The sequence below is a fragment of the Polyodon spathula genome, chromosome 1, assembly GCF_017654505.1.
Source record: "Polyodon spathula isolate WHYD16114869_AA chromosome 1, ASM1765450v1, whole genome shotgun sequence".
Classification (NCBI taxonomy): Eukaryota; Metazoa; Chordata; class Actinopteri; order Acipenseriformes; family Polyodontidae; genus Polyodon; species Polyodon spathula.
In genome coordinates, this window is record NC_054534.1 from 23,285,922 (window position 1) to 23,308,688 (window position 22,767).

General features: G+C 37.3%; 5 protein-coding genes across 5 annotated transcripts; all 5 read right to left on the bottom strand.

The window, feature by feature from the left end:
- Positions 1-1,487: 1,487 nt before the first annotated feature.
- On the bottom strand, positions 1,488-3,103 carry LOC121315739 (growth arrest and DNA damage-inducible protein GADD45 gamma-like). Its single transcript, XM_041250110.1, has 4 exons — positions 2,965-3,103; positions 2,597-2,698; positions 2,257-2,470; positions 1,488-2,143 (listed from the first exon to the last, which is right to left on the bottom strand). Exons 1-4 carry the CDS (start codon positions 3,015-3,017, stop codon positions 2,030-2,032), a joined length of 483 nt encoding a protein of 160 aa, XP_041106044.1. The 5' UTR covers positions 3,018-3,103; the 3' UTR covers positions 1,488-2,029.
- Positions 3,104-5,185: 2,082 nt separating this feature from the next.
- LOC121315746 (growth arrest and DNA damage-inducible protein GADD45 gamma-like) lies at positions 5,186-6,564 on the bottom strand. Its single transcript, XM_041250120.1, has 3 exons — positions 6,368-6,564; positions 6,044-6,257; positions 5,186-5,801 (listed from the first exon to the last, which is right to left on the bottom strand). The coding sequence occupies exons 1-3, from the start codon at positions 6,502-6,504 to the stop codon at positions 5,688-5,690; spliced, it is 465 nt and encodes a 154-aa protein (XP_041106054.1). The 5' UTR covers positions 6,505-6,564; the 3' UTR covers positions 5,186-5,687.
- Positions 6,565-10,057: 3,493 nt separating this feature from the next.
- Positions 10,058-11,173, bottom strand: LOC121315754 (growth arrest and DNA damage-inducible protein GADD45 gamma-like). Its single transcript, XM_041250134.1, has 3 exons — positions 11,058-11,173; positions 10,729-10,942; positions 10,058-10,606 (listed from the first exon to the last, which is right to left on the bottom strand). The coding sequence occupies exons 1-3, from the start codon at positions 11,156-11,158 to the stop codon at positions 10,493-10,495; spliced, it is 429 nt and encodes a 142-aa protein (XP_041106068.1). The 5' UTR covers positions 11,159-11,173; the 3' UTR covers positions 10,058-10,492.
- Positions 11,174-16,867: 5,694 nt separating this feature from the next.
- On the bottom strand, positions 16,868-18,066 carry LOC121317043 (growth arrest and DNA damage-inducible protein GADD45 gamma-like). The gene is made up of 3 exons (XM_041252646.1): positions 17,966-18,066; positions 17,647-17,851; positions 16,868-17,377 (listed from the first exon to the last, which is right to left on the bottom strand). The coding sequence occupies exons 1-3, from the start codon at positions 18,064-18,066 to the stop codon at positions 17,264-17,266; spliced, it is 420 nt and encodes a 139-aa protein (XP_041108580.1). The 3' UTR covers positions 16,868-17,263.
- Positions 18,067-19,669: 1,603 nt separating this feature from the next.
- Positions 19,670-20,147, bottom strand: LOC121317116 (growth arrest and DNA damage-inducible protein GADD45 gamma-like). Its single transcript, XM_041252773.1, has 2 exons — positions 19,997-20,147; positions 19,670-19,877 (listed from the first exon to the last, which is right to left on the bottom strand). Exons 1-2 carry the CDS (start codon positions 20,098-20,100, stop codon positions 19,670-19,672), a joined length of 312 nt encoding a protein of 103 aa, XP_041108707.1. The 5' UTR covers positions 20,101-20,147.
- Between the last annotated feature and the right edge of the window lie 2,620 nt (positions 20,148-22,767).

The following is a 22,767-nucleotide window of genomic DNA, read 5'->3' on the forward strand; positions in this document are numbered from 1 at the left end:
TTATGCATTTCTAAACAACATTGGTATTGGAACAGTTTGAATGTATGTTTCTAATTTCAAAATTATGCACACATTACAAACCATATACCATCTACTGCAGCAAAACCCACACAGTAATAGATTGTATGCAGGCCTATATGTTGATATATTTAATAGTCAATGGCAGTTAGTGGTAACCAGATTCCAGAGGTAAAATACAGGTTAGGAAAATATTACAATGTAGAAATGTGCATTATGTGAATTCTCTTTGTAGAGAAACCACAGAGTTTTCAGTAGAGTCTGCCCCTCCTGTTCTTAGTAACATGCACTCTCTAATCTTGTGTTGTGCGAGTTCACCATTATCTCAACATTCTCATATATTCAGCTGTGCTCAAAACCCAATGTCCAGTGTTCTAACCAGCACCTTCCAGGACAATGCTGATACTGCACCTGGTTTATAATGTGTCCCTGTTTATATTGAGATAACCTTTGCTGAGTACTGTTAGTGTTTAAGATGGGGAAAAAGGCTACAGAACATAGATTACTTGGAAGTAAGAAAACAAAAACTAGGTTGTACAATTCCTGGAAATGCGGCCGTGTTTGTTAGTGGATGGTTTTAAGCAGTCAGAGTACTGCCTTGGTTCACACAACATGAGATTAACTTTTGTACTTTTGTTTTTAATACAAATATTTATTGTAATTCCTTAAAACTGTCATATTGTAACATTTGATTGTTATATCAAATGTGGTATAAATGCATGTGACTCGCTACCATTTATAATGAAGAAGCAGCATTTCACTTGGCCTAGTTTGTTTGAGCACTAAAAGGTGTAACCCAAAACAGTAACTGTGAGCATTGCAATGATTCACCTCTTTCAGAAAGAAATGTTCTGCACAGCCATGAGTGAGTCAATTCACTCCCCTTCTCCTAGGTGTTTGTAATTCAAGGTATGCAAAGTATGAGTAATGATTAGAAGAATCTGACAGCAGAAATAGGAAAGTTTCAGACATGTTTGCTAAAATGTCTAAACTTCCCCCAGCGGTTCCCCCTACACAAAGGCCACCTACTACAGCAGGGAAACTCATTCTGCATGCATCTCTCAGTGGTACAAGCTGTTGTGTTACGCAGCTGGTGCATAGGCGGTGAAAGGTCAAATTAGACTGAAGAGTGTGCTTGCCATCAGCACAGAAGCTAACTATTGTGTTTAAACCTTTCATTAGTCAAACTGCAGGCAGGATTTCTTTGTGTCTAACTTTCAGCATCAGTTGTTGTATTTCACCAGTTTGTGCATTTCACTTTGCAAATACAGTAATTGATGCATTTGCTGAACCAATACCAAGTTTGTAGCTTTGCTCTTGATTTTACCAAAAGCTGTATATATGTCTATGTATATAAAGAAGGAATATATCCCTGAACACCATGTGCTACTTTTTATTTGTATAATGATACTAGTAAAGTTATCATACATGGACATTTAAAAAAAAAATCTCACAAGTCATGACAAAGATATGGTTCAAACATTTATTGCAAAATGAATTCAAAATAGAAAGTTCTGACATGTGATAAAATAGATATTTGCTTCTCAGTGATTTAATACACAAAATAATGACAGTAACAAGTCATTTTTAGTCCTGTAGTTTCCTTTGACATCCATCCCATTTCTTTTTGTTTCACCAGTTCATTTCAAAGTTCATAAACTTTTGATTCCAAAAAAACTTCCAGTAGTCTTTTCCAAACAGATTCTCTGTATCAGTTTGTTCTTCCTTGTATCCCTCTGACAAGTCTTCACACAGACCCCAATCTCAAGATTACTCCTCCACTCTTTCCAAGGTTCACCAGCCCCCACTTCATCTGGAAAGTGGGGGGCACCTAGGTATGAACCGTCCAACTGCAGATCAGTCCCCATACTTTGATTCCTCATCACCTCAAGGACTGGCAATTCCTCAATAATCCACAGGATTTCAGGAATATGGTGGCTTCACCCATATATTCTTGGATGTTAATGCAACAAAGGTTAAGCACCTCTAACAGGAGTTGACGTGTCCCAGTTCAACGCTCAGGCAGTATGATAGCAGGGACCCATTCATTGAAGCTGCGGCTTTCTTCACAGAATAGACTCAGCTTTTCCAGCGAAGGCTCTTTCCACGAAGCTTCACTTGGATTCTGTAGTGGAAAAACAAAGACATGCATTTAGCACTTGTTGCAGAACCAAGGGCATAGCACATGCTACTTAGTTATACAGTTTAAAATCTTACAATGTTAAAAAAGACACATACCGTGACAAGAATGCAATGCACGTCTTTAGGTTCGCCAGACTCATCAGTGTCGCCCAGAATCTCAGCCAGTCGCTGGGTGTCGTTCACTCTCACGATGTCTATATCGTTATCAAAGCAGAACGCCTGGATTAAGGTGAAGTGGATCTGCAGGGCGATGTCGCATTCGTACTCCTCATCAGTTGCCAGAACACAGAAAGCCACGCAGTCTGGATCACTGAATAAAATAAAACAGGAACAATAAATTAGTAAATGTTGCTAATCCAAATGTCGAAATAATGTTTAGTCGTCTGTAAAGCAGTGCTGTAAATCAACAAGTACGATAATATCAATTCATACTTACACATTCATTACTTTTGCAGACTCGTAGACTCCAACAGTCAGACATTCTTGTCTTTGTGCGGAGACCAGAAGCTTCTCCAATGATTTACCAGCACACTGCATCCTGAAAAAATACAAATATAAACTGGTAAGTTTAAAGTATTCTGAAAATGTTTTAGTTGTATTAACTGTCGTTTAAATTAAGTTAAGATTTAATTTTGTTTGTAAAAATCAAATCCTATCAGTTTGCACGAGATTTATAATTCCGCACGCAGAATCACAACTGAATTTATTCTACGTATTGTAATATACTGACATATTATAATCACGTGTGCTGCTTAACAGTAAAACAAAACAGTTTTATGTTTTAAAAGTAGGATTTGCATTTACCTGTCAGTGATTTCAGTTGTGATTTCTTGTCCCTGTACTTCTTCAAGAGTCATAGTTATCCAAGTTGCCAATTACTACTTTCAAATGTCACTTGCAAGTCCGTGATACTTCGCTTGTACAGCGGTATGAATTTAAATCTCCGCTCTGTCAGTTTTTATAGCAAGCGCGTCTCGGTAATGGGAGAGTTCCCACGGCTGCGCGTGCTGATTGGCTGTCCAGATAAAACATATGCTAATACTTTTTAGTATATTTGGCTTTTCGTGTCATCATCCCACGTGGGGGAGGGATTACAATGCTTGAAGTATCTTTTTTTTTTTTTTTTTTTTTTTTTTTTTTTTTGTTAGTTACTGATCCTGCAGATGTATCATATCCAAAAATTGTATTCATTGCACAAAGTAACGTTTGTCAATCTTCAGAAATTGCATTCAGTTTTAGTTTTAAAAAACAACACTTTTACATTTGTGTTTGTAATGTTACAAAATAATTTTGTTTTTTTTTTTTTTTGTTGATTAGCTCGACTGCCTAATAAACAAGAGCGTATATATATATATATATATATATATATTATAATATATATATATATATATATATATATATATATCATATGCTATTCATACTCTTGTCTAACATGTAGAGTTAACATTACACATAGTTTGCAGAAAGTTGCATGGTATGTAATGAGAATGCAGCAGATTGGGATCGGCACACGCAGCTACTTTGCATTTGTAAAGAGAACACACAATGGCCAGACTTTGGCGTGTGGCATCTTGAGGTCTGGACAATTGATTCCTCTTTCTTCATAGCAGCACAGCTCCACCTGCCACTTGGTCTTTTTTGTTGAAATTGGGGGAGGGAAACCTTTGTACAGTCATTTGCCATCTCCTGCCTGTAGTCATGTGTTACTTTAGATGACTATCTGCAGTAGCACGAGTCTGCAAATGCAACAGAAGTTTTGCATTTAGATTACTTTGATGTGCTGAATAGTTAAATACTTGGTATTCGCTTCTAGCCTGTCTGACAGATCTGCCTAAACATCGTCATTGTTCGCCTATGAGACCCTTTGTACAGCAACATTTCATATACAAAGCTTCATATTTAAGTGCATTAAAAAAAAAAAAAAAAAAAAAAAAAAAACTTGTATTAAACTAAACACAGTCAACAGCCAGGTAAAAACTCTGTACAACTTCTTTCAGCCTGCAGTTAGTCCACGATATGGTCATTTCTATCTTATGGAGGACCCATGCTGCCCTTATTCTCCTAGAAATCTATTGTTGCCCTTACCTCTTATGTATTTTGTGCAGTTGTGAATAAACACTGCACAGTACTAAAATAAAAAGGCTGTTTCGTATTTTTTATTCCAGTACTGTGAATATGCTTAAACCGGTACCATAAACCAGCAAAGTTATATATTTTAGGTAGGCTATAGTATACAAGATGTATATAAAGATATGAATTCTTCTTTGCATATTTTAGTAGCCCTGTTGCGGTATTTGTTAAAAGGCAAAATCTTAAACTTCAGTGGGAATATACTGGTTGTTTGCCATATTTCTTAGGTATAATAAATTAATATATGCCTTTAAACAATTAAGGATTTGATTCTATGCATGCTGTTCAATCATATATACATGCTGTAACTTTTATAAACCAGATTTGTGTTTTGTGTCCTGGTACAGTGACTACTGCTGTTTCTTTGTTGTTCACGTTTGCCATCTACTGTCTAGATCTGGTATAAAACAGCGATTTCCCTTTATACTTGGTAGGGTGTAACAGATAGAATTTATAACATATTTCTGCTGTCACAAAACTCAGGTATCAAAGTTGGAAGAAGTCTGTCCATAAAACCACTGGTTTTGAATGTAAACAGAGACCAAGCACTTACATTTTTGAGTACAGCTTAACATTATTGTCAAGTTCTGCAGATTTGTTGGTTTTTTTTTTTTTTTTTTTTTTTTGCCTGCATACAAGAGGAATATTTTGTTTGAATCATTGTGTTGCATATTCAGTTAATTTGAATGTAAATTAACTCTATACAACATAGGGTAGTTGGCAGGTATGAGACTGAAGTGGTGCTACTGTCAGCAAAATTAAAGTAGCCTGGTAAAATTAGTATATAATATCCAAGAAACTGTAATTAATTGTTTATTTACCACAATCATACTTCTAAGTATGTTTGTATGCTCAATTGTTTATACAAAGAAAAACATTGGCAAAACACATGAAATAATTTTCAAATATTTATTTTGTTTCTCAGTATCAAAATTCAACATATCAAAATCATTCCATTATAGTACATAGTAACACTCTGTAAACATTTGTTTTACTTTTACGACAGTTTTGTATACAGTAAGGTTACATCAGTCGATCCGCTTCATAACCACATTGTAATATGTTTGATTTCCTAAAACGTAAGCGTAAGTCTTTTCTAACAAATTTTCTCTATCCCTCTGAAATCTCCACACTGATCCAGAACTCAATAAAACTCCACTCTTCCATGGTATACCAGCCCCCACTCCCTCCATAAAGTGGGAGGCACCTTGATATGAACCGTCCACCTGCGTCGCAAGGCTCTGCAAAACGCCTGTTACAGCGACTTCCCGATGCCGCATCTGATTCCTCAACAGAATAATGAACAGACTTCAGGAATTTGATGGGTAACCCATGTATTCCATGATGATAATTAAACGAAGGTTAAGCATCCCCAACAGGAGTTGACGTGTCTCGGTTCAACGCTCAGGGAGTGTGATAGCAGGGACCCATTCATTGAAGCCGCGACACTCCTCACAGAACAAGCTCAGCTTTTCCAGAGCAGGGTCTTCAAACGTATCTGCACTTGGATTCTGATTAAATAAAATAAAGAAAAAGAATGTAATTAATACAGGTAGCAGAAACAAACAAAAAACATAACTACCCTTATAATAATAATAATAATAATAATAATAATAATAATAATAATAATAATAAGATCGGGTATTCGGTAACAAAATGTAGCATCGTTAACTTTTTGTGAAAGGTCACAAAAAGAACAATCATATGAAGTTGGAGTTAAAGAACATAAGATCTGATTTGAAATTAAACATACCGTGATAAGAATGCAATGCACGTCTTCAGGTGCGCCAGACTCATCAGTGTCGCCCAGAATCTCAGCCAGTCGCTGGGTGTCGTTCACTCTCACGATGTCTATATCGTTATCAAAGCAGAACGCCTGGATTAAGGTGAAGTGGATCTGCAGGGCGATGTCGCATTCGTACTCCTCATCAGTTGCCAGAACACAGAAAGCCACGCAGTCTGGATCACTGCAAAAGAAAAATAATAGCAAGACGTTAGGATCTTAAATTTGAGATATAGCATCTATAGTCGAGTGTCGTAGTGGTTGTGCAACAACTAGTAATAATACATTACTTACACATTCATGACTTTTGCAGACTCGTATACTCCAACCGTCAGACATTCTTGGCTTTGTGCAGAGACCAGAAGCTCCGCCAATGCTTTGCCAGCAAGCTGCATTGTGTATTCCTGTCCGCGAAATTCTTCAAGGGTCATATGTACACAGAATTCTGGTTTAACAAAGGGAGTATCTCGAAACAAACGCAACAAACAAGTTCTCAAATTGTATGAGTTGACAATACAGCTGTTCTGCTTTTTTATAGCCTAAGGTTTCCTTGTGGGCGGGTACGTCTACGCTGCTGATTGGGTAAGATGAGAGCTCGTGTCAGGCTTGTACAAGGGGCGGGATAACAATGACTGAAGTGTGCTTCTTTTGTTTTGTTGTAGTACTGTATATTGTACAGACTTGAGGTTAGAAAACAGATGTAGGGCTTAAAAAGCTTTTTTCTTGCAAACTACTTAATCTTTGCAATGCAACATGAAAATGTTGCATTTATTGCATGTACTCCAGTACACGAAGCAATGAAATGCTGTTTGTTTTAAGGTCAGTGACAACAAAAACAAGTTTTATTATATAAACCCTATTTACCTTTATCTGTGCTATATATTCAGATATTTAGAAAAATTATGGAGTTATCACAAATTCCACATCATTTTTTTTTTCTTTTGTTTAATCTCATCAATTGTACTCATTGACCCTGGCCTCGCTTATATGTTGTTTTTATTCAAATCACCTTGGTTGTGCAGGGCACGTGCCGCTGGTTTGCATTTACCAAGAGAGTAGAGAATGGCTAAGCTTCGGCGTGTGGCGTCTTGGGCTTTGGACAATAGATCGGTTTTCCTTCATAGCAACACAGCTGCACCTGTCACTTGCAAGGGGGAGTTCTTCCAGTTGGGGGAGGGTGGTGTTTGCACTGGCTATTGCTATCTCTCCCATCAAGCGATCTGTTACTGCAAATTAATCCCCCATGAAGCACGGAGCTTGAAAATGCAGTTTGAAGTTTTGCATTTAGATTACTTTGAGATGCTGACCCAGTATGTTTTTCGATTCAACATCTGTTGAATTTTGTATTTTTTTTTTTTTAAGTGAACCTGTAATTACTTCGAACTCCAAAGTATATCCAAAGCGCCCCCTGGTGATTTGATTGTCTCGTCAGCAACGTTAACATAGCGCTATATTTGTTATAATTTTGCAGCTGTACATGCTTTCCTCATGCTGATATTGCCTTATTTCGCATTTGTTTATCCCCGTTTACCATTTTTTTGCCTTGATCTTTACGGGTTTGCCTGTGGTTTACTACACTTTGATTTTACCACGGTATTGCTTAACAGTAATTTAAACGAACAATGTCCAATCAACTTTTTTCACGTTTATTTTGTTCATTATGGCTACATGTTCCAATATATGCTCAGTAATTAGACACCCTGTCCCTGATCCGAACTGCTTAGCACAGCGATGCTACAAAACCAGAAGCAGTACTTCTAAACTCAGCCTTGTTATTTGTTTGCAAAACTCATTTATTAAAATTATGAACAAACCTCTTGTAAATGAATGCATTTTGCTTATTATGCCACTGACAGTTAGACAACTTTGTTAACGTACAGAGCCTACCATTTTTGCACTAGTACTATTTAAACTAATTTATCGTTGTAGACTGTTATAAAGTTAACATAAGTGTGCAGAAAGTCGGTAAGGTCAGGGGATGTGTATGCACGAGGTCGGCACACGCATCGACTTTGCATTTCTACACAGTGTCTGAACAATGACCCCACTTCGGCGTGTGGCATCTGTGAGTTGCACATTTTTATTTTCTCACTCAGCAACACTGCTCCAGCTGTCACTTGAATTTCTTTTTTGATGTTGGGGGAGGGTGGCTTTTGTATGTTAAAAAGTTAATTTAGATGTATAGCCCTGCCTGCAAAATGATTACTATGGCATTATCATAATATATGCAGGTAGCCTACCATTCCTGGATACCTCATAGGTTACCATACATCTCTGTTATTGAACATTTTACCAATGACTTACTATTTTAGTACACGAAAATAAAATTAAGATGTACTTATTAAAAATAAATAAATAAATAAATAAATTTCAGATCAATTACATCCTTTACTTTACCAAAAATCTTGTTTTGTAGCAGCGTAACCACATATTCTTACCCAGCATGTTCTAATCTAATCTACCCAGTAACCAAAATATTTTTTAAAAAGTCATCAAATTTTGCCACCTTGGCACAAGCCACAACAATTATTGTATAGCCATTTTGTATAAGTCACAACAACATCAACAAAATATCTGTCTAATAAACACGTTCTGTTTTAGAAAATCTAGGTATGAATGTATGTGGTGAATGTAATTTAAATTAACTTGTGAAATCACTTTTTATGATTCCCTTACTGATTGGGTCAACATGCTCCAATAGATTGTGCTCAGTAAAATCAGCTGTCATATATTTCTCTCCAGCACACACTAGGGATCCTGATCCTACCTGCTTAGTTCGCACAGAGACAGTATACAATCAGCAACAGTCCTTCTAAACACTGCTTTATTACCTTTTCAAAGCATGTTTATTGAAAACAAACAGTATTTCACAATGCAGTGCCCCGGGGAAAGAGCTGGAGAAGCTTATGGTCTCTGTAAATAGTGTAAAACAGGGTTGTCCCTTCCACTCCTGGTCTTTGTTCAAATCCTTTAAACCTAAAGTAGTATGCTCTCATTTTAAACCTTCAGAGTACTGGCCCTCCAGGAACGTGATTGGACACCACCCCTGGTGTAGGATGTCTCAGCTCATGTTTGTGATGTTTAAATATTGTGCAAGTTTGCCATCTAATGGGTAAAGTCAGCATTACCACAGATATCACTGAAGAGTAAACTATTATTGTTATGATTTATAAATATATTTATAAATAAGCATATCAGTTATAATACCTTCTTATTTAATGCGTCTCTGGTATATATACACAGTAACATGAACTCCTCAAGGAGTTGCCTATGTTTCTGACCCCATGTTGCTGTTGTCTTTTCTAATTATTATTTAGGAGGGTGAAAGTATGCCCTCTTCTTTATGTGAAATATCTATGGAATAACTTATCAATGTATACATTTCATTTTAACGTGTTTTGTGGAATCATCCCTTATAACATTTTACCATGGTAAATTTTCATGGCAATTTTGCACTTTTCCTGTGGTACTATGTGTATTTACTCAGCCTTTTTTTCTTTTAAAAAAAAAAATGCTTTCAGTATGTCTTATTACAATGCGCTATGCCTTTATAATTTGGATGTATTTTGCTTTTGGCCTACGAATATATTGTACTTTTTAAAGTGTTATCATGAAGATGCCAGTTACTTTCCTTCCCCGTTTCATACCACTTTTTGTACAGCTGATGCTAAACTGAAATGTCAATACCCCATTAGTTAGTTCCTTTACATAAATTAGAGTGGTTTGGGGGAACAAACAACCTAATAAATATTATGCTACTTCATTGATTCTTCAAGACAAATTGTGATGCTGCTGGTTTCTGTTACATTCAACATTTTATTGTTAATGTATAAACCTCAGAAACTCTCAACACAAGATACAAATTGTTTTTATTTTTTATTTCAAAGCATTCAAAACATTTCTCAAAATAACTGCAACCTTTTGCAGTTTAGTAAAATGAATTCAGTTTCTCACAATCTTACAACAGATGTGAGAGTAGATCAAAAACATTTAAAATTATAAAGCTGCCTGTTCATAATCATCTTACTTCAAAACATTTCACAACAGAACTTCCTCATCTTAAGAGCAGTTTTTATTTGCAAACTTATCACCAGTTCATTTCAGCTAAAGAAATGACTTTGGAATTCCCATGATGCTCTTTATCTCTTATGGGCTACACACAGACCCTCAAACTTAAGAGCAACCACCTGTGATATACCAGCCCCCACTCCATCTGGAAAGTGGGAGCAATTTGGTATGAACCGTACATCTGAGTCGCAAGGCCCTTCAGCACGCCTGTTCCAGCGACTTTCCGTTCCCTGATTGATTATTCAATATGATAATCCACAGATTTCGGGAATTTAATGGGTCACCCATGTATTCCATCATGATGATTCAATAAAGGTTAAGCATCTCCAATCGGAGTTGACGTGCCTCACTTCAACGCTCAAGCAGTGTGATAGCAGGGACCCATTCACTAAAGCTGCGGCTTTCTTCACAGAACAGGCTCAACTTTTCCAGAGCAGGGTCGTCCAAAGCATCTTCACTTGGATTCTGTAACAAAATGGGAACAACATTTAGTGTTTGTTACATAAAAATAAAAACATACACCCATACAAAACGTTACATATTATAATTATAAAGAACATTTTTAAAAGTTCCAAACAGATACATACTGTGACAAGAATGCAATGCACGTCTTCAGGTGCGCCAGACTCATCAGTGTCGCCCAGAATCTCAGCCAGTCGCTGGGTGTCGTTCACTCTCACGATGTCTACATTGTTATCAAAGCAGAACGCCTGGATTAAGGTGAAGTGGATCTGCAGGGCGATGTCGCATTCGTACTCCTCATCAGTTGCCAGAACACAGAAAGCCACGCAGTCTGGATCACTGCAAAAGAAAAATAATAGCAAGACGTTAGGATTGTATATTAATCAAGTTATAGCAAAATACATTTTCAACATCTAAATGAATATGTAGACCAAACGAACAAGTGAATACTTACACATTCATGAGTTTGGCAGACTCATACACTCCAACTGTCAAACATTTCTGACTTTTAGCGGAGAGAAGCAGCTCCTCCAATGCTTTCCCAGCACACTGCATTCTCAGATGATTAGCTCGTTTAAGATACCCACAACGATTCCTAACAACCAAGTGTAGCTGTCTGTAAGGGTTTAGAGATCTTGGTGTTTGAGTTTTATAGCCTGGAAACTACTCTCCTCAGCTGTAGGCGGGGTGTTAGCTCTCTTCTCTAATAGGCTAGTAGAACAATCGCCTGGAACTGTTTTTTAATTTTTTTTTCTTGCTCGTGCCTGTGCGTTCCACTGTACAAGTTAACAAATGACACAATCCTGAAATGTGTTTATTTTGTTAACAGTTGCTGGGCAGACTATTTAACATTAAAATATTTCAAATTACATTTTGATTGTACCATATGTAATATAAACTATTTTAAAAGCAGTAATATGATATATGTATTTATTTTAATTGCATTTAAAGCTTAATGCCATTGTTTCAGTTTTTGTTTTTCAACATGCCTTTTAGTTTATTAAAAACACTAAACTCTTGCAAAAACGTATTTTTCATATTATTTCAGTCAAGCAATTACAAAATAAAAACATACAAATATAAACAGATCTTATACTTTAGTATGAAGATAGCTGGTGAGTTATGTGCATGCACTGTGCTCGACACATGCCTCTAGTTTGCATTTCTAAAGAGTGTCCGAACAATAACCCAACTTCTGCATGTGGAGTGTGCGTGTGTGCGTGTGGAGTGTGCATGTGTGCCTGTGGAGTGTGCGTGTGTGTGTGTGTGTGTGTGTGTGTGTGTGTGTGTGTGTGTGTGTGTCACCCGTGCTGCAGCTGTCATCATTTGAATTTCTTTCTAGAATTTGGGGGAGGATGACTTTTGTACCTTAGAATGTTATTGTGCAGCCTACATACAAATGCAAGTGTTCCTGCGATTCTTCTGATTAAAAAATAACCAAACGCCTAAATATTGAGCTTTTCAAAAGAAAACAAGTAATCATATGTGAACCAAAAGATGTTAATTTGTAATTTACATCACTTTCTTTACAAGTATTAAATTGCTTATCCAATGTATCAAAAAGGTAAGCTATATTCATGTTCTAACTCCACTGTTTTATAATTTTACCAGCTTTGATGCAATGAACTGTAGGCCTATTCTTAATTTGCTTTGTAAAGTTCCTCAATGATGACATCAGCCTTTGAATTAAAATAATTCTAATATTTTTTAGATGACCTGAGCCATCATCTAAAAGAAGAGCCTGCATTTATGCATTGGTCTCACCTAGAATAATTATTGTAAAATGCATTAGCATATGCTTAATTGGTGTAGCCAATAAACAAAGCAACCACAAAATAACGTGTATGCCAGACGCATTTAGTGTTAGGATTGTGTTTAATGGGTCCTGCAATACAATTCTAGACACTTTATATTTTAGACCAGTGACAACAAAAAATACTCATCTGAAAAAAAATATATAAACACGTTATATGTTAGAAAATCGTATGTATGCAGCCTATCTACAGGTCAATTTATCCATGCATGTGGGTTTGTATGTATTATGTGTGTGCTGGATTTCTGAGCTGCGAAGTGCACACGTGCTGCTAGACTGCTCTCTTTAAAACTGCTCCCCCTCCACTTGGGACAGAGGGTGGGGTTTAATTGTAGGATGCCCTTCTTTGTAGCTCGAAAACCTAGCAATCTTTTACTGCAGACTGATTGCCTCAGATGAATGGGTCTGCAAGCGTAGTTTGGGAAAACACTGGAGAAACTTTCCAGTCAGGGCATTCAGGAATTTCTCAGCACATGCTTCTGTGTTTAAATGAATGCTGTGCAGTTTCACCATCTAGTGGGTAAAATCAGCATTACCAAAAATATGTCTTGTTACATGTACATAGCATACAGTATTTACATGGAAATAAACATGACAGCTTTATTTGCATGGGTTTTCATTTACTCTGGTATATGTTCAGTTCAACGAGATCTAACGTGTCATTGTGAAGGAGGTCCCTGTGTTTCTTATCAGTTGTTATTGTACAACTGGTATTTTGTCTGTGAACTCAGCTTTATGAATAGATCACTCCAAAACTGAGTTGTGCTTTGAAATATATAACTTTCAATTTAGTACAATAACTTTTTTTTTCTAAATTAGAGGTTAATATGTGGCTATAGACCAATAAATATATTGCATTTTTGTTTGGAAGTTTCATTAAATTGATCATATAACTTTTCTTTCTGTCATGTTTTTAGTAAGGTGATGCTAAACAGAAATGCTGATATTCCCTGTACATTTTTTTTTTTTTTTTTAGATATTAGACTAGGATTGTTGACTAACATTGAGTGGTAGTACATCTCTTAAATACGCTCGTAAATATTAGGATAAATCATTGATTCTCCAAAATATACTGTCATGTCGATTCTTCCTGTTAAATTAAACCTCCTATCATGAATATCAACCTCGGAAACTCTCAAAACATTTTATAAAGCATTACCATATTTTGTATTTTTGTAAAATATGCTTTTTTCTCAGTAGTGCAGGCTTACAACAAAACATGATCACTACATAAATACAGAAAATAGCAAAACTTGAGCATCCTATACTAACTATATAGCAAACAAAAATAGGTTCAAGATCTAAGTGAATGGCTGTAATCCAAACAAATAATATAGGTAGGTCTTCCCATTCCTGACTGTGGAGACCAGAAGCTCCTCCATGCTTTTCCAGCCCTGTAGAATAGGATGATTGGCTCGTTCAGGGTACTCACAAATATGCACAGCAATCAAGTGTGACTGTATGAGTTTAGAAGTGTTGAACTACATTTAAACCCTAAAAACCTCGCTCCATTAAGGGCAGAACCTAATACTAGACTAAGTAACAGGAGTATTTAAACTCATTATTTTAGGCTACTATACATTTTATTTATGATTGTGCAGAAAGTCGGCAAAGTCAATGCATGTTGTGCTCGGTGCACGCCTCTAGTTTGCATTTCTAAAGAGTGTCTGAACAATGACCCAACTTCGGCATTTGGCATCTGGGAGTTTGGACAATCGCTTCCTTTCAGCAGCACTACTCCAGCTGCCACTTGGATTTCTTTCGTGAAGTGGGGAGGGGGGAGGGCTTTTTCAGTCTTACAATGTTAACATAGATGTATAGAATATCCGCAGTGTGTTACCATATTATGTAATATTTATTTTACCAATGGTTTACAAGATGTTTACTATGCTTTATTACAGTTTACAATGCATTGAATGCCTTGATTTCCATTACATAAGAGTAGATGTTGAACCATGCTGATTTGAACTCGGCTCTCGTCAAGATAAGCACCAACTAAGACATAGCTTTGCAATAAACTAATGTGATCCATCTGAATCTCCATCCATTTGTGTTGTATTCCATTTGATGATGTAGATATCCTTCTATCAGGTGTTGATTGCTGAAGTGTAATGATGGCTCCAGGGATCAGCTCATTTTGCCTCCCCAGCGCATCAGCACACAACAGCTGTGATGCTGGCTCCGGGGATCAACCCAATGCGGTCTCCCCAGCACATCAGCATGACAACCATCTGGATTGAGCTAAGTAGGGTACATCTCTGGGGTCTTAAAGTGGGCACCTTCCATTTTCGTGTTTCGTTGACTAGCCCCCGACACCTCAAGAGGACTCAACAGTGATTCTGGTGTCCCAGCATCACCTCCCTCCATCCCCCACTCAGCTCAGCCCATCTTACTTACCTATACATCAGCGTTGCTTTTTTTCTATTGTGCTTGAGATCCCCATCCAGAGTCTTTCTGTCTCAACCACAGCCAGTTGCTGCTCCTTTCTGCTGCTTCAGATAAGTTCTTTACTGTGCGACACAACTGTTGGCCACTGAACCCAACGTCCCTGAGAAACTGGGTTGTAGAATGTACCACAAATCTTCGACAACCCACCTCCACTAAACTCGAACACTCCATCCTTGCTGTTCCACTTCAGGAGCTGGTTGAGCATACTGAAGTTTCTTCCTCTCATATGCCTCATCCACAGCATCTTCTCATGGCACTGTTAACTCTACCAGATGAACAAGGCGTGCTGATCCAGACCACAAGACAATGTCTGGTCAAAGGCTAATGGTGGCAAGCTCAGTAGGAAAAATAAGCCATTAACCAACATCTGCCAGCATCTTCCAGTCTCTAGCAGCTTCCAGTTGTCCTGGGTGAGGCTTGGTTTTAATATCTTTTCTTGGTGGTTTCTCTCCTGGACGGAGAAATATTGTTTTTTGTGTGTAATGCTTTGATGGAACTGGTGGCAACTTATTGGTCAGGTTATGCTTGTCTTCCAATGCTAAGGTCAAACATCGCAGCACCTGGTCATTGCACCAAGTAAACTGTCCTTGGCTAAGACCCACCTTACATCCTGTCAAAATGTGCCTTAATGTTGCAGGTGATGAACACAAAGGACATGAGGGATCCTCACCCACCCAGAGGTTTAGGTTCTGTGGTGATGGGAGAACATCATATGCTGCTCTGATGAGGAAACTCATTCTGCTCTGTTCCATGGTCCAGAGGTCTTGCCTGATGATCTTGCGTTGTTCCACGCTCTCCCATCTCATCCATTCTCCCTGCTTGGCCTGGGAAATGGCCTTTACACACCTGATCCTCTCCCCCTGCTTTTGCACCTCATTGACAACCAGCTTTCTCCATTGAGCTGGGGTTGCCTTGTGCCAGGTAGGAGGAGCTGAACTGAGACTATGAAAGGTGCTATATAAAGATTATTGTAATGGCTGTGAAATAGTGATTGAATCTTTTGCATAATTGTTTAGGAGGGTAAAAGTTCTAATCCTTAGGTGTAACATTTACATTATTTTCATTTTTTGTAATAATTTATGCAATCATAATAGCCTATAGTAGTATTGTCCCTGCATATTTAATCCCAGGGTCATTTTGTTTGGGATGCTGGAGGATGCGGTGCTAAAGCGTTATCGTTTAACTCCGCAGGTCATCCTTGACCTCATAGCTGAATTGTGTTACACATGTGAAAGTGTTGTGGACTCTGCAGTACTTAGCCTGTAGTTCCTTTCAGAACACAGTTGGAATGTTTGAAGGGATCACCCAATCCACCTTTTCCAGTGCTAGGGAAATTTCTGGAGGTCATGCTAAAAAGGGCAGCCCAATACATATAATTTCCTAAGGATACCAGCATAATTGATGTTAGCTGAGGCTTTTGCAAACAACTCAGTTTCATGCTGTGACCTCATAAAACTTTTCTTTTCTTTTCCGTGCACCAAGAGGACTTTACTACCCTTATGACTTTTTTTGTTTTTGTTTGTATTTTCATGCTCCACAAATGTCACACAGTGACTCCTGCTCTCTGTACACCTAACTGCAAGCGCGGCCACTAAGCAGACTGATGATCTCATTGTTTGTGCATGTTGAGTAATTTGCACTGCTCTTAAGCTTACATGGGGCGCAGTGCAAACTAATTCCCTGGCCGCAATGCAATTTTAATTTTGCATCTGCAATTATTTGCGCTGTGCCTATATTTACACACATATGTATCAATAAATCTATGAAAACATCATCCTAACAACTAGGGTGATTGTTCAAGAACAAAATGTGATGTCATCAATTCCTGTTTAATTCAATATTTTGTGGTTAATTTAAACCTCTAAAATTCTTAACACATGACAAAAATTTTTAAATATTTGTATTTAATAAAGAATTTCAACATTTTTCACATTTTTAAAATATGCTTTGTTTCTTGTTCATTTGATAGTCTTACAAGTGAAAATGACTTTTGCTGGTGTACATCTTCATGTTCACTACTGTCAAAACTTTTCACAGCAGTTATTCATTTCATCACAATAAATTCATTTAAAATTTCCCATACTCATATATGCCCTTTATCAGTTCTCTTTTCCTCCCTTACAAGTCTCCACACAGACCCCACTCAAGTACTCCCCAACTCTTTTCCATGGTATACCAGCCCCCACTCCATCTGGAAAGTGGGGGGCACCTTGGTATGAACCGTCCATCTGTGTCGCATGGCTCTGCAAAAAGCCTATTCCAGCGATTTCCCGATTCCGCATCTGATTCCTCAACAGAATAATTAACATATTTCAGGAATTTGATGGGTAACCCATGTATTCCATGATGATAATTAAACTAAGGTTACGCATCCCCAACAGGAGTTGACGTGTCTCGGTTCAACGCTCAGGGAGTGTGATAGCAGGGACCCATTCATTGAAGCCGCGACACTCCTCACAGAACAAGCTCAGCTTTTCCAGAGCAGGGTCTTCAAACGTATCTGCACTTGGATTCTGTAACAAAATGTTTTATATATATATGTTATATATATATATATATATATATATATATATATATATATATATATATATATATATACACGTTACAAATTATAATCCAATAACAAAATTAAAAAGGTTTAAAAAATATTATAGTATCTTCACTTGGACTCTATTGAGAACGAAAAGAACATTTAAAGCCTGTAGCAGAAACAACATAAAACATAAAGTAAATTATCGTGACGTTAAACTGACAGTAAGATCGAGTTTTAAAAGATACATACCGTGACAAGAATGCAGTGCACATCTTCAGACTCATCAGTGTCGCCCAGAATCTCAGCCAGTCGCTGGGTGTCGTTCACTCTCACGATGTCTATATCGTTATCAAAGCAGAACGCCTGGATTAAGGTGAAGTGGATCTGCAGGGCGATGTCGCATTCGTACTCCTCATCAGTTGCCAGAACACAGAAAGCCACGCAGTCTGGATCACTGGAAAATAAATAAATAACAGCAAGATATTAGCATTGTATACTTCTCAAGTACTAGCAATGTCATGCTTTAACATCTAAACAAATAGATGTAGTCAAAAAGAACAATACTTACATATTCATGACTTTTGCAGACTCGTAGACTCCAACAGTCAGACATTCCTGGTTTTTTGCAAAGAGCAGAAGATCCTCCAATGCTTTCCCAGCAAATTGCATTATGAGATGATTAGCTCGTTCAGGATACTCACAGACATGTGCTGTAAGCAAGCAGCTGTCTAGCTTTGGAAGTGTTGGGTTCCTGAGCTTTATAGCCTGGATACACGCTCTGCTAAACTGTGGGCGGGGTGTTCCTTAGCACCTTGTTTAATTGGCTACTTTTGTGGCTCGTGTCAGTGCACGCCACTGGTGAAGGATAACAATACAATACAAGAAATCTGTTCCTTTGTTTACAGTTACTAGGCAGACTTGTGCCTTCCCATTTAATCCTCAGCATTACAATACTGTATTTATTTTGATAGGATGACATTGCTTTTTAAAAAATGCTTTTTCTTGTATTAACAGTCCAAAACTCTTGCAAATAAATGCCTTATGCATGTTATACCACTGCAAATCAAACCATTCATTTTCAAAACTCTATATAGAGCTAGTTAAAGTAATTTACTACAGAGTTCGAATGCCGGTAAGATCAGTAGCTGTGCATGAGCCACCCTCGGCACACGCCTCTAGTTTGCATTTCTAAAGATTGTATGAACAATGGCCCAACTTCGGCGTGTGGCATCTGGAGTCTGAACACTATTTTTTTTTTTTTTGTTTTTCTGTTAAAGTCAACACTGCTCACTTTCTTGACGTTGGGGAGGGTGACGCTTTAAATGTTAACGTGAAACCTAACTGCGAATGCAAATGTTCACTGTGTGTGTTTCTGAAATTCCAGGTCGGGCTGAAAAAGAAACTATTTGAACATATTTTTAAAACATAAAAAACATGTTTTAAATGAAAAAAGACAAACAGTTTTTTTTTTGTTTGTTTGTTTTTGGAATTTGACGCTCTATGTAAGTACATGCTCATCTGTCTGTATGTCGAACATAGAGATAATTTTAAATGGATATAGGTATGGTGTTTTGGCACCATGACGCCATCTCTAACAATTAAAATGACCATGAAATTAATTAGCAGACCCTTAATTTGTGTAGTTCATAATTAAAAAAAAAAAAAAAAGGCAGACAGCATCAGACGAAATCAGCATGCCAGACAAATTCAGGTCAATGTATCAATTATGTTTAATGGGTCTTGGTCTGACATTGTTTGAAGTATTGCTGCAAAAAAAAAAAAAAAAAAAAAAAAAAGTTATATCCCTAGCAATCTGCAAAAGTAGTTCGAGTTTAAGGTGCAAAGTAAACAAACCAACAAGTAAATCGTTACTTGCCTGTATATTGCTAAAGTAAAACAGTATTATAATACATTGCTATGTGCTCCTCTGAATTACAGTGAAATGTAATTTATATTTCTATAAAGTCAACATCCGTTAATTACATTTTTATATGTCAAACATACAATTGTTAAAAAAAATAAAATAAAAAAGATAATCACAAAAGCCTTTATTAACGTTCAAATCAGCGTGCTGTTTTTAAATTATACAGTCTTGCCATCTAGTGGAAAAAATCAGTATAACAATGATATTATTTTACGAGTGACGTGTGGACACATGTTGACTAGTTAAATGAAATTCCTCCAATACATCTTAATGAAGCGGTAATAAAGCGTGTTACTACATTACTTAAGAAACACACCCAGAAGGTTCAGAAATCGGTGTTTTATTTGTTTATTTATTTTTATTGCAGATCTTCAGGTTGGCCAGATCAGTGTTGCCCAGAATCTCAGCCAGTCGCTGTGTGTTATCCACTCTCACGATGTCGATTCCGTTATCAAAGCAGAACGCCTGGATTAAGGTGAAGCGGATCTGCAGGGCGATGTCGCATTCGTTCTCCTTGTCAGTTGTCAGGACACAGAAAGCCACGCAGTCTGGATCACTGCATATAAAAAAATAAAAAAACAACAAGGGGTTACGGCATTATACTCATCCGTGTTTAGCAATGTAATTTTCTGAAACGTAAAATTAGCCTTTAAATGGACTGTATTAACCACTTACACATTCACGACTCTTGCAGACTGGTAGACTCCAACTGTTAGACATTCCAAACTTTGCGCAGAGACCAGACACTCCTGTAATGCTTTTCCACGAAAGTGCTGCATTCTTATGAGGTGCCATGTGTAAAAAACATGTCAACTTAAATTTTGTATTTTTCCCCCAGATTTATAAATGTTGTGAATATATATTCATTAATTGAGGCTCGTGTCAGGGTCGTCGTTTGTTTTTTGTTTTTTTTTGTATTTATGATATTAAATTGTCAGAATTAAGTATGGGAATTTTAAAAATCCACATTATATATATCACGAGTTATCAATGTATTTGCAATTGTGAGGATTTAAAAAGGGGGGGGGGGGGGGGGGGGGGGGAACGGTGGGTTACGGTGAACTATGGTTTACTATTTATTTGTTACCAATCGAATTATTCTGAAGAAAGAATATAGCCTTTTTACAGGCTGCTAATGGTAAATACCTGGAACGTGTAGCAGATTGAGAGCTGCACGCTATTTTGCGATTGTAGAGTAGCTGAACAATGGTCAAACTTGGCGTGTGCCATCTGCGAGATGGTCTGCATAGCAACATTGCTCCAGCTGCTTCTTGTTAAGGTGGAGGAGGGATGTCATTCATATTGTCTTGTACTATCTCCACCATCACACATTATGTCACTTTGCATGAATACCTGCAGATACACTTTTGTTTTCTATCAGCATGTTTGGTTTTCTTTTCAAAGCAGTGCATTTATACCATAGTAATGCTGCAGTACCATGTTACAGATTCTGAAGACACCCAGTGTAGAATATTGGATGCACAGCATCAATCTTGGATTTGCATATCATGATATTCAGTTCTTTTTCGACTGACTTGGCATTATGTTGGCCTAATGGACAGTTGGTAAGTGAAGCAGATTGCGCAAAGCACACACTGCTTTGCATTTGTAAAGAGTAACCAAATAATGGCCAGACTTCAACGTGTGGGCTAGGCTAGGACAATAGAATATTTTTACTTTACTGAAAGCACTGCTCCACCTGCCACTTCATTGGCGCTTTTACGTATGCTGAAGATAACCGGCAGTCAAAATGGTAATATTTAATTATTTAATTCCATGAGATTATGCAGTGTTGATATATATATATATATATATATATATATATATATATATATATATATATATATATATATATATATATATATATATATATATATTGGCTAAATGCAATGCAACCTAAAACGTGTGTTTCACATGATACATACATCATATACAATGTTAAGTAAACAGAAGAGTTAGAGTCAATTTTAAAAGTCTGCTTCAGTCTGTAACTCAGATAAAGATAATTCTGCGTTAATATTACAAACTGAGAAAAAAACAATTTCAGAATGCGTTTTATTATCATTTTTTAATCCCTCGTCCATCAGTTTTAAACTTCATTATTGTGCCTACAGTTATTTGGTTGAATTCAGGAAATCATAAAATGTGAGAGTTAATTCGAGTACGTTCATAGTGTAGAAGACCGGTATTGCAATTTGGACAGTTTACATCCCAAAATGTGGTTACTGTATTGATATTTCCACCTGGAATGTGAAGCAAAATATTTGCAAACTGTATGCCTGTAGAATAACCTAAATTTATCTTAGAAAGCTTTATTTGAATATTACATGTGCAGACACACATTGGCACACTAAGTGTATCAAAAGAAAACACTCCACGCATTTTCTACCACAAATAGAAACCTTGACATGACCCCCAAAACACTGTCACGTTTACATTGTCAGTGAAGGCAGTTGGAGCCATGAAGCTAAATTAGTGTTCTCCAAGTGTGGTGCACTTTTGCTTGGGGATAACAAGCAAGCCAGAGTCGGAGGACCTCAACTTGTTGGCAAGGACATAGCGAGTCAGCAGGTTGAGGAGGTACTTGGGACCTATGTGATAAAGGGCATTGTAGGAGAGCAGGAGAGTTTTGAAAATAATCCTGAACTTTACAGGTAGCCAGTGCAGCTGAGCAAGACGGAGGGGGGGGGGGGGGGGGTGATGTGATCATTCGTCATTCACCTTAATCTGGCAATCTATTAAAACCGCATGAAACAATAGCACCGTAGGTAGGGTGTACAAGTGAAAATTCTGTACATATTTGGTCTGAATATTTTGATATTCTCAATAAAAAACCTGCTACGCCAGCCCAGAAAGTGATATAGAAAGCATCCATCTATATGTTCCTCGCAGAGCACAGCTTCAATTGAAACCTGTTACAAAAAGGTAACAGAAAAAAACACACATTATAATATAAAATGTTAAAAGTATTCTAGTTTGAAATGTTACACAGGTCTTCTGTGAATAGAAAGCAATATTATTCCTTCTACCATGATTCTCTTTATCAGTTGACAGAACACAGCAAGCACACCAGATCACTGCATAAGAATAATACACAATGTTAGGTCTATGGAAATATAATACATAATTAGTATTTTCTCTGTAATCAACAAATAGTCATGTAGCTTAGGCTGTACATTATTAATAGGCTACATATTCACGGTTTACCAACTCGTAAACTCCAACAGCCATGCATTACTTTTTGCAGACAGTACAAGACCTCCCCTTCACTGCATCATGAAATGACCTTGAGTCAATGTTCACAAAAGCCTGTGTCAGCCAGGCAGACACTATAGCTTCAGAGCAGTTGATGTTTTGGAAACATTGCAGCAGTGGATGAGATTGTACTGCTACTTGGATCAAATCGGTCCTTGTAGGTATTGTGGCTCGTGTCAGCTGAGCTTCCC